Here is a 12,258-nt window from a genome sequence, read left to right as displayed (position 1 = left end):
ATTCTTTTTACTCTGTTCTTCAGCCTGCATAATCTCTATCAGTCTGTCTTCAACTTGACTAATTCTCTTTTGTACCAGTTCCCGTCTACTGTTGTGTTCCTCTAAGTGAATTTTTTATAAGTATTTTATTTTACTTTTTAACTCCAGAATTTCCATTTGGTTCCTTTCTTTTTATAATTTCTGTCTCTTTATTGATTTCTCTACTTAACTTGACATGATCATCATACCTTCCTTCTTCACTCCTACATCCCTTCCATTCAGTGTATTTCTTTATAATGGCTGCTTTGAAATCTTTTTCTGGTAAATTTGACATCTGGTTGCTCTTTCTGTTGCCTGCTTTCTTCCCCCCATGTATGGGTCACACTTCTTTATTTCTTTGCATGCCTCATAATTTTTTGTTGGAAACTAGACATTCTAGATAACTCTGGATACTAGTCTTTCCACACCCCACCCCAGGCTTGTTATTGTTATTTGCTTGTTTATTTGTGTAGTGACTGGTTAGATTATTTTAGTGAAGTCTCATCACCACCACCACCAGGAGTGTTGAGCCTTTGATGTTGTTCCTTAGGGAGGCATAGCTCCAGGTATGCCGGCAGTCATCCTGGGATGACTGTGGCACTGGGAGAGCTCTCACCCGCTCTTTTCCTGACCACACCCAGCTAATTAGCCCTGCTAATTGCGTGCTGTTTGCTCTACCAGAACACAGTACCGGAATGTGCTCTGGAACACAAATTACATTCCTCTGCAAACTATTCCAGTCAAATCATAGCTCCTTTCAGAGTAGTTACTGAAGTCATTGTTTGATATTTGTTCTGCCCCCAAGAGGACTCCTCTCAGCCATCATACTCTTTGTTCTCTCCTACAAACTAGTCAGCCCACAGTCTAGGCTGTATCTTCATTTTTTTTTTTTAAAGATTTTATTTATTTATTTGAGAGAGAGAAAGAGAGAGAGCACATGAGAGGGGGGAGGGTCAGAGGGAGAAGCAGACTCCCCGCTGAGCAGGGAGCCCGATGCGGGACTCGATCCGGGGACTCCAGGATCATGACCTGAGCCGAAGGCAGTCGCTTAACCAACTGAGCCACCCAGGTGCCCGGCTGTATCTTCATTTGATCTGCAAATCTCCCAATTGCCTTTCACTACAACCTCCACTGTTCCTTAGGAGCACCTTTAGGTTTCAGCTTCATAGTCTGTGGCAAATGGAGTCAGTTCCTTTAGGAAAGGATTAGAAGCTACCTGTTATATGGGCTGTTTCTCCCCCAGGCAGAATCTCTGAGCTAGCCTCTGGAGGTGGGGTGAGGACAATGGCAGCCTTCTCTCTAAGTAACACCCTACTCTAGGATGTGAGCATCAAGTGGAGGGGAAGAGGAGTGAGCAGCATGGGGTCCTCTTGGCTTGCCTCTCCTAGCATAAAACCACCACTTCACAAAGTTTCACAGTGTTCTCCGCACACCTTGCCCTAAGGTACAGTCTCCATTCTAGACTAGGGATCGAACAGAAGAGAGCCCCTGCATCTCAGTTGTACTCACCTAGGACTTAGCCTGAGTAGGGGGGAGCAGGATGGGAAATGCTGATGACTTGCTCCTCCTGGGAAGATAGCCTTCCACTTGGCAGCTGGAGGAGAGGGAACGCCATGTTCTGGGCTGCAGCAGTCTGCGTGGAGATCCACCTCACTGAGCTGGGAGAGGAAAAGAGGGAGTGGTCTTGGTTCAGATACCATGGACTCACTGTTCTTTTTTTTTTTTTTTTTTTAAAGATTTTATTTATTTTTTAACAGAGAGAGACAGCGAGAGAGGGAACACAAGCAGGGAGAGTGGGAAAGGGAGAAGCAGGCTTCCCGCTGAGCAGGGAGCCCGATGTGGGACTTGATCCCAGGACCCTGGGATCATGACCTGAGCTGAAGGCAGACGCTTAACGACTGAGCCACCCAGGCGCCCTGGACTCACTGTTCTTACCACAGATTTGCTTGAATAGATATTGCATGAATAGATTTTCTATTTCCCCTTAGGAGCCCTTCCATAGGTCTAAATAGTTATTTTTAAAATTTTCACCAGTTTCACTGGAGAGCAGGTTAGCAGAGCGCTGTCATGCCACAGGTCAGTTGTCTCTCGTACTTTGCTGAGCTAGCTGCTCTGGAAAACAGTTTGGCAGTTTCATAAAAACCAGAACATACACTTACCATATGACCTAACAGTTATACTCCTGGGCATTTATCCCAGAAAAATCAAAACCTGTGTCCCCACAAAAATCTGTACACAGCTGGTCATAGAAACTTTTTTTGGAATAGGCAGAAACTGGAACATACTTATTGGCCATTTGTATATCTTTTTTGGAGAAATATCTGTTCAGATCCTTTGCCCTTTTTAATTGGTTTCTTTTTATTATTGAGCTATAGGAATTTTTCATTTGTTAGTCTCTTATCAGATATATCCTTATACCATCTTTGCAACATCTTCTGAATCTATCGTTATGTCAAACTAAAACGTTTTTTCAAATGTTTAAAATGAAATGCACAAGTACATCTGAAACTGGTGAAATCTGAATAGTCAGACTGCATCATCATCATGGTTGTGGTATTGTACTGTAGTTTTACAAGATGCTGCCATTGGCGGAAGTCAGGTAAAGAGTACTTAGGATTGGGGCACCTGGGTGGCTCAGATGGTTAAGCATCTGCCTTCGGCTCAGGTCATGATCTCAGGGTCCTGGGATTGAGCCCCACGTCCGGCTTCTGACTCAGCAGGGAGCCTGCTTCTCCTTCTGCCTCTCCCCCTGCTCGTGCTCTCTCTCTGTATCTCTGTGTCTCGAATGAATAAATAAAATCTTTTTAAAAAGGGGGGGGTACTTAGGATCTCTGTGTTCTTTCCTACAGCTAACTGTATGTGAATTTCCAATTACCTCAGAAGTTATCTTTAAATCATATGCACGCTAATATTTGCCTACTAGAAGGGGTTGGGTTTTTTTTTAATTGATGAACTTCTTAGAGCAGTTTTAGTTTCACAACAAAATTGAATAGAAGGTACAGGGATTTCGCATGTACCCCCAATCCCCACACATGCACAGCTATCAACACCCCACCACAGTGGTACATTTGGTACATTTGATGAACCTACACCAACACATCATTATCACCCAAAGTTCATCACTTACATTAGTGCTCAGTCTTGGTGTTCTACATTCTGTGCGTTTTGACAAATATATAGTCTTTTCAAGAATAAATTTTTAAATAAAGTAAAATTTTAAAAATATTTTTAAATAATCTTTATTATTTAAATTTTTAATTAATGTATAAATACATTTTTTTAAGATTTTATTTATTTATTAGAGAGCACAAGCAGAGGGAGCAGCAGACTTCCCGAGGAGCAGGGAGCCCAACGCGGGGCTCAATCCCAGGACCCTGGGATCATGACCTTAGCCAAAGGGAGACGTTTAACTGACTGAGCCACCAAGGTGCCCCTATAAATACATTTTAAGTTGTAGTTAAACAGTAGTTAAAACCTCAGATACACAGCTCAACTCACCTTTGACAAGTACCCTTCAATCCTACTTTCCCTCTCCCCAATCCAAATGATACGTTTCATATTTATTTTACTACAGTTCTGGTTGCTGGACTTTTCTATCCAAATGTGAAATGCTATTCAAATTTGATTCCTTTCATTTCTCCAAGATCTAGATAACACCAAAAAGCTTCTAGAACTTCATGCCCAATTCTCCACATGCTTGCAAACATCACACATGAGCAAGGCTCCAGACCACCAGAGACCATTTCCCTTCCTTTAAGAGATTAGAATATTAATTCGCTCTCTTTCAAACTCACTAGATTAGCAGAGTACGTCTTTACAGCATTCTTTTGGGGTGAACAAAAGGAGAAACTTTTATTCATGTTGTGACCTCTGTTCCTAATTATTTAAAGATATTTAAGTAAAGAAATTCTTGATAAAATAGTAGTGCATCGGTAGCTTGAACCCAAATTATTTTAACTTTATAAAAATTGAAATATACTTTTTATTTTTATTTTTTTATGGTTCCAGAAGAGAAGAAAGCTATGCTGCAGGAAATAGCTAACCAGAAAGGGGTATCCTGTCGTGCTCAAGGCTGGAAAGTTCACCTCTGTGCTGCTCAGTTGCTACAGCTGGTGGGTAGAGTTCTAGTAGTTGTTACGTCCTGCTGAAGAGAGGAACAGATGCTGGAGGCATCTGAGTTCATAGAGTGTTTCCTTTTGAGTAATTCTGAAGCATTCCCAATTAGCATGGGTCATGCAGAATTTTTATGTATAATATATGATATAATATTGTAATTACTATATTTATCCCAAAGATATAATTCGAACATATCTTAGTCTGGTACCAAGAACCAAAATACACTGAACAACTGTGTATAAGACCTACAGTTAAGGTTCCATATTTTGTGTTGCTGTGAATCTGAAACAGCTTCAAATGGCCTAACTGTAAGTCCTTGCTCCCCACAACGCTCCTTATCAGAGGGACCAGGCTCAACTCCCACTTCTTCCTGATCAGTGGGCTTTAGTTCCCTGCCAGTTTGCAATATTGTTCAAATAAGCTGTCACAATCCCCATGGTAACCAGGGAACACCTCTCCCTCTCGATACTACAAAGCCTGCCTCCTACAGCCCCTGCTTGTTCACTCTGTTCCTGAGTGCAGCCCCTGCGTGGCCCTGCGTGGTGTGTGGTGTCCTCCTCCCCTGGGCTGTGAGTATATTGACTAGTAAACTGCTATTGATCTCCTGTGTCCAGTGTTGGCGGGTGTTACTTGTCCGTCTCCATAACCCTAGGGCGGGAATCCTTCCTTCACCAAGGAGGTGAAGGGGCAGGGGGCAATCAAAACAACAACCTCATGAAGTTTTCCCATCTTTGGAGTAGCTGTGATCTGAAGAACAATGTCTATTATGAGTATCTTAAAAAAAAAAGTAGTTCCATGGCTACTTTTTGTTATTTAGAAAAGCATGTTTCTGTGAAACCTTTAGACTTTTTTTAGAGCAGTTGTGAATTCAGGGCAGTATTTAAAAGTTATCCTTGAAGATGGGCCCTAAATTATGACAGATTGTCCTATTAATCGTTGTTGATCAATTTCCCTTGCTGTACATTAGTGCCCTAGTCCTCGGGAGAAAGGATTCTATCACCCAAACAGCTCTCATCCCAGTTTACAGAAGTGATTCAAGGTGGGTGCATTTGCCTGAGGTTACCAAGGAAAAGTATCTCTGAGGCCATGATGCCCATCCTCTTGTGTGTTGCAGACAAATCTAGAACATGATGTTTATGAAAGACTCACCAACCTACAGGAAGGGATTATCCCAAAGAAAAAAGCAGCAACTGATGATGATCTACACCGAATAAATGAACTGATACAGGTTTGACATAGCCCTTTCCCTCTGATCATCCAGTTTATGGGGTTGTCACTAGACAGTCTTACTTCTCCCATTTCCCTCCCTCTTTCACTAATATCTGTAGTAAAAACCTACTCTTTGGGGCGCATGGGTGGCTCATTGGTTGAGCGTCCAATTCTTGGTTTCAGTTCAGGTCACAGTCTCACGGGTCATGGGATCAATCCCCACGTTGGGCTCCGTGCTCGGCAGGAAGTCTGCTTAAGACTCTCTCCCTCCCCCTCTGCTCCTCCTACCACCCCACCCCACCCCCACTCGCACACGCTCTCTTTCAAATAAATTAATAAATCTTAAAAAAAGAAAAACCTATTTACTTTAGCGTGCATTACCAAGAAAGACTAAAACATTTTTTCTATGTGGAAGCCTCAAAATGGCCTGTCCATAGGTGAAAAGTTATTTGAAAGCCTGGTGGTTTCCCGATTACTGATTGTTGATGATGTCTTCTGTTGCAGGGAAATATGCAGCGGTGTAAACTTGTGATGGACCAGATCAGTGAGGCCAGAGACTCCATGCTTAAGGTTTTAGATCATAAAGACCGTGTCCTGAAGCTTCTAAACAAGAACGGGACTGTCAAGAAGGTGTCAAAATTGAAGCGAAAGGAAAAAGTCTAGACCCAGAAGAATCAGGACTTTGGAAACAGAATTTATGAAGAATGATGGTGGGGTGGGGGGAGGGTTTTGGTTATTTTCAAAGTGGAACATTGAAATAAAGGAAGTGTTCCTTAATTCACACAAGAAAGCAGAGGGACCCATGGTACCCAGTGGCACAAATGGATCAGAGCTATTCTGACGCAGTGAACTCCATTCTCTCTTTCAGGCATATCCCTCTTAAACTTGCTGTGTCATAAATGACTCCTGATGCATCAGTGTCTGCCAGTTAGAATCAGTGACACAAATGAATGGCTGGCAGTTTTCAGCCTTCTGGTTTATAAACTATATTTATCTGGTGGACTCCTGCAGGACCCATACTGAGCCTGGACTGAAAGTATCCACTTGGACCATCTGTTATCGCTCTACACTGAAAATCAAACCTCTTCCCCTCATCCCAGCCGGGTCTTACTCTGTCTGACCTTCAGATGCCTGAGCCGGCCTTTTACAGCAGTGCCATGGCACCAAGAGACTTGCCACATCTCACACTCTAAAGGGTTTGAACTATTAATTCTTGTCCTTTTTTTAAAGAACCATTTCAAAGTGAAATTGTTATAGTGTCTGTCCCGCGTGTGTCAGAGTTGGGTTTTTGTGGAGGTTCAGAGCAGGCAACATCTGAAGTTGCTCTGAGATCCTTGTTCTGAAGTACGTTCTCGGTTATTTGTACTTCTGTAGCTGGTGTGATGCTGTTAATTGTATGTACCGCACATCTCCAAATGTTAATAAAGGACTCAAAGAGGTTTTTGTACATGAGCAGTTTGCATCTTTTTATAAAGTAAGTCAGTGCCATGCTGATCACCACGTGAGTGTGTGTCCCACTGTAATTTCTTACACAATGTTGAGAGTCTACTCTGCTAAAGTTTTACTCCACATAAATGGGTTCCACCTATTCTGGTATTTTGAAGATGTCACCATGGTAAAGTCTGTTGGCTCTTGGTTATCTTAAATACAAGACTATATTTTGTCCCATTGCAGGTATAAATTTGTCAAATTATAGAATAATTAGGAGTTGGGATGGAACTGGCATGGAAGGCGGATTTTCTTCACAAGGTTGCTCTTGCTTCCTCTGAGCCGCCTGAATGGTATAGTAGCTAGGCTTGCTTCCTTTGAATACAAGCAAGCATCTCTCTCCCTTCTAGCTGGATGTTCTCTTTCCTGAGGACCTGCGTTGCCAGCGTGGGCCTGGAGCTCTCCTCTTTGCCCTGACCTGAACAGATTTAAGACAGGGAGTCTGTGCCAGTTCTGACCAGGTCTTTGGGACCAACGCTCTGCCTCACCTGCAACAGGCTTCCTCCAGTTGAAATGGTAAGCTCTCATCTGGAATAGCACTGGAGAAGAGGCAAAGCAGGCTTCTGCTTAGGCCACATAGGCCTGTGTAGCCTGGGCTAAGAAGTCCTCAGAATAATCACCGCTGCTTCATGGAACCAACTTTAAAAGGTATTATTGGTTGTTTGCTAGACACCAGTATAGTTTGCTAGACTGTGTTAGAAGAACGTTCCTTTGCCTCAGTTTCTCCTGTGCACATACTGCCCCAGTGATCTCGTGGTGTGCTAGCTATGATTCAGGTACTTGGGATCCTACATTACAGACCTGTTCTCTCCAAAAGTATTGTCACCACAATTTGAACAAAACTTAGACAACTCATCAAAGGAAGCTTGTCAGTGCAGGTTGGAACAATAGCGTTTTCAGTATTTCCTTGCCTTACACAGTCAGAAGTTGGGAGAGTCTTGTCTGTGTATACTATGTTGTTTAAAAACAGCTTTATTGAGGACTAACCTACAATAAACTAAACATCTCAAAGTATACAATTTGATAAGATTTGACATACATGCATGGCCATTTCACCATCACCGTGGTCAAGGTCATGAACATCACCATCAGAACCAAGTTTCTCCTGGTGCTTCTGATTTCTTCCTTCTCGCCCCTACCTGCCCCCCACCTTCAGACAAACATTGGTCTGCTTTCTGTCACTAGATTAGTTTGCATTTTTTGGAATTGTATTTTAGTGAAGTCATACAATGTATTCTTTGAGAGGGAATGTGCTTTCTTTTACTCAGCATAATGGAAATTTATCCTGAGATTTATCCGTTTGTAGAGTTAATTGCTTTTTGTTGCTGAGTACCAAGCTCTCCACTGTATGGATGTTCCACAAGTTGTTTATCCGTTCACCTGTAGAAAGACATTCAGGCTGTTAGCAGGTTTGGGTTATTACAGATAATAACTCTTTTGTACGTTTATGTTCTTTATATGGACGTGTATTTGTACATAACTTTTTAATTGCTGATACTACATTGTGCTTTCCAGTGATTTATAAACAGGAGATAGTCCAGAGACCAACTGACTTTTGGTCCAGAAAAGTATCATTCATAAACTTAAAGATTAGAAAGAATTGGAAATATATTTGAGGTAAGACTTGGATTTGGCTTCTTTTCTCTACAGTGGAAAATCAAACATAAATCTGGGAGAAAAACAGTTTTAACCCATCTGCTTTGTCTAGAAAATCTTTCATATATATATATTTTAAAACCTGGATATTTCAAAACTTCATTAAATAGGGAAATACCTTATAGTATTTTCATTTTCAGTGATTTTATTACAGTAATAATATAGAATCACAATTTTAGAGATTAAAAGTTAAAGATTATACAGTTCAATCTGAAAAAATGGACACCTTTGAAAGGATGTATTTTTTTTGTACTTTTTTATTGTAAATTGCAGCACAGATACAGAAAACTACATGGAAAAAATGTATAGCTTCATAACTTTTTAAAAGAACAACTTTGAAATTACCACCCAGGGTGAAAAATAGAACTTTGTTAAACAATCACCTCAGAAGCCCCACAACTGCTCCATCCCAATCACAACTCTACCTTCCCCAAAATAGCCACTATTTTGACTTTCTCTTTCAAATAACCAGTTTTATTGTGATACAATTACGTAGAGCAAAATACCCAAATCTTAATAGCTTTATGCTTTTTGACAAATACATACACCCTTAGCTGACATCCAAATAAAGATATATGTAACATTACCATAACCCTAGAAAGAGTGCTCCTTTGTAGTCAACCCCCCTCTGCCCCCTACCAAGGTAAACACTGATCTGTCTATTACCACAGATTAGTTTTGTCTGTTCTTGAACTTCATATAAATGGAATCATAGAGTACATACTTATTTGTGTCTTAATTTGAGATTCATCCATTTGTTGTATGTATCAAATTGTTCCCTTTTACTGCTGAGTGGTAGTCTACTGTGTGAATGGCAAGATTATTCATTTTCCTATTGAAGGACATCTTGCTTGCTTCTGGTTTTTGACCATTGTGAATAAAGCTGCTATAAACATTTGCATGCAGATTTTATGTGGAAATAAATTTTCAAATCTGTTGTATAGAAACCAAGGAATGTGATTGCTGGCTCATAAGGTAAAATTATGTTTAGTTTTGTAAGAAACTTCCAAACTGGGGCCCCTGGGTGGCTCAGTCGATTAAGCGACTGCCTTCGGCTCAGGTCATGGTCCCAGGGTCCTGGGATCCAGTCCTGCATCGGTCTCCCTGCTCAGCAGTATTTCTCCCTCTCCCTTTGTTTAGGCTCCCCCTGTTTGTCTTCTCTCTCTGTCAAATAAATAAAATCTTTAAAAACAAAACACTACCAAAAAAACTTCCAAACTGTCTTCCAAAGTGGCTGTACCATTTTACATTCCCACTAACAATGAATGACAGTTCTTGTTGCTCCACATGCTCTCCAAAGTTTAGTTCACATTCTGGATTTTAGCCATTCTAACAGGTAGGTAGTGGTATCTCCCTTTTATTTGCAGTTCCCTAATGACATGATGCTGAGCACTTTTCATATGCTCATATGACATCTTTATATCATTTTTGGTAAGGTGTCTATTCAGATCTTTGCTCATATGTTAATTAGGTTGTTTTCTGATTGAGTTTTTTTTTTTTTAAGATTTTATTTAAGAGAGAGCCCGAGCGGGGGGAGGGGCAGAGGGAGGGGGAGAAGCAGGGAGCCCAATGCGGACTCAATCCCAGGACCCTTGGATCACAACCCTAGCCGAAGCCAGACGCTTAACCGACTGAGCCACCCAGGCACCCTTCTGACTGAGTTTTAAGAGTTCTTGGTATATTTAGAATACCAGTCCTTTTTCAGAAAGATAAGCGTTTTGCAAATGCTTTCTTGCTGTCTGCGGCATATCTTTCCATTTACTTAATAGTGCCTTTTGAAGAGCAGAAGTTTTCAATTTTAATAAAGTACAACATCAATATCTTTTTGTGTGTGGATTGTGCTTTTGGATTATATCTAAAGACTCATTGCCAACCCCAACATCATCTAAATTTTCTCCTGTCTTGTTATAGAAGTTTTTTGTGTTTTACATTTAGGTCTGTGATTGGTTTTGAGATAATTTTTATGACAGTGGTAAGGTCTGTGTACATGTTTGTGTGTGTATGTGTGTGTGTGTGTATTTCCAATTATTCCAGCACCATTTGTTGAAAAGACTATCTCCATTAAGTTACCTTTGCATCATTTGTCAAAGATGAGTTAACTGTATTTGTGTGGCACTATGTCTGGGTTCTCTATTCTGTTCTCTTGATATACTTGTTTATTCTTTCACCACTACCAATCTGTTTCAATCACTAGCTTTATAGGAAGTCTTGAAGTTGAGCAGTATAGGTTCTCCAACTTTGTTCTTCACTGTTGTGTTAGCTATACTCTTCATATAAATTTTAGAATCTGTTAATAGCTATGAAAAACCCTCCTGGAATTTGGATTAGGATTACATAGAATCTATAGTAAATTGGGAAAGAATTGACTTAATGATATTGAGTGTTCTAGTCCATAAATCTGGATACCTCCATTTATTTAGGTGTTTTATTTTTTCAAAAGAGTTTTGTAATTTTCCTCATATACATCTTGTACATATTTCATTAGATTTATACCTAAGTATTTCATTTTGTGTGTATGCTATTGTTAATGGTACTGTGTGGGACACCTGGGTGGCTCAGTCGGTTAAGCGTCTGCCTTCGGCTCAGGTCATGATCTCAGGGTCCTGGGATTGAGTCCCGCATCCAGCTCCCGATCAGCAGGGAGCCTGCTTCACCCTCTGTCTGCCCCTCCCCCTGCTTGTGTGTTCTCTCTCTCTCTCTGACAAATAAATAAAATCTTTTAAAAATAAATAAAATAAAGTAAATGGTACTGTGTTTTTAATTTCAAATTCCAATTGTTCACTGGTAGTATATAGGAAAGCAGGCAAAATTTATATACTATTAACCTTATATGCTGTGATGTGTTAAAAAGTGTTAAAAAGACTATTAGTTCACTATGGAATTGTCCTGGAAATTTGTCAAAGGTGTATATATATATCTGATATAAATCTTTGTCAAAGATATATATATATATATATATCTGATATATAACTATGTGAAGAATTACTTCTGAACTCTAATTTTTTTGTAAGATTTTTATTTTGGGGGCACCTGGGTGGCGCAGTCATTGAGCGTATGCCTTCGGCTCGGGTCATGATCCCAGGGTCCTGGGATCGAGCCCCACATCAGGCTCCCTGCTCTTCCGGAAGCCTTCTTCTCCCTCTCCCACTCCCCCTGCTTGTGTTCCCTCTCTCTGTCAAATAAATAAAATTTAAAAAAATATATATTTTTATTTTTAACTTATCTCTACACCCAATGTGGGGCTTGAACTTATAACCCCGAGATCAAGAGTTACATGCTTTACTGACTCAGCCAGTCAGGAGCCCCTGAATTCTCAATTCTATTCCATTGATCTTTATGTCTAAACTTAGGTCACACTGTCTTATCTTACCTAAACTTTTTAGTAAGTTTTGAATTTGGAAAGTGTGAGTTCTCTTTTGTTCTTTTTCAAGATTTTTCTGGCTGTGCTGGGTCCTTTGAATTTCCAGGTCAATGTTAAGATGCCTGTCAGTTTCTGCAAATAAATCATCTGGGATTTTGATGGGTATTATGTTGAATCTATATAATTTTGAGAAATTTTGCCACCTTAATATTAAATTTTCTGCAAAAAATAAATTTTCTGATCTGTGAACATGGACGTCTTTCCATTTATTTAGTTCTTTTTTTTTTTTAAAGATTTTATTTATTTATTTGACAGAGAGAGACATAGCAAGAGAGGGAACACAAGCAGGGGGAGTGGGAGAGGGAGAAGCAGGCTTCCCGCGGAGCAGGGAGCCCGATGCGGGGCTCGAT

The 12,258-nt window shown here is 40.4% G+C and overlaps 1 protein-coding gene across 5 annotated transcripts in view; it reads left to right on the top strand.

The window, feature by feature from the left end:
* Positions 1 to 8,567, top strand: part of SAP130 (Sin3A associated protein 130) — an 84,976-nt gene extending 76,409 nt beyond the window's left edge. For 4 of the 5 annotated variants that reach the window (XM_032412771.1, XM_032412781.1, XM_032412762.1 and 1 more), the window contains 3 exons: positions 4,027 to 4,130; positions 5,249 to 5,362; positions 5,848 to 8,567. In XM_032412771.1, the coding sequence (XP_032268662.1) occupies positions 4,027 to 4,130; positions 5,249 to 5,362; positions 5,848 to 6,006 (377 nt within the window). In that variant the 3' untranslated portion in view covers positions 6,007 to 8,567. Of the gene's footprint in view, positions 1 to 4,026; positions 4,131 to 4,624; positions 4,704 to 5,248; positions 5,363 to 5,847 lie in introns of those variants that run through there. The other variant, XM_032412786.1, reaches the window with a different exon arrangement.
* Positions 8,568 to 12,258: the final 3,691 nt, after the last annotated feature.

The sequence above is a fragment of the Phoca vitulina genome, unplaced genomic scaffold (genome assembly GCF_004348235.1).
Source record: "Phoca vitulina isolate PV1807 unplaced genomic scaffold, GSC_HSeal_1.0 scaffold1, whole genome shotgun sequence".
In the NCBI taxonomy this organism is placed as follows: domain Eukaryota; kingdom Metazoa; phylum Chordata; class Mammalia; order Carnivora; family Phocidae; genus Phoca; species Phoca vitulina.
Note: the sequence above shows the minus strand (reverse complement) of the source record. Positions and strands in the feature narration are given on the sequence as shown.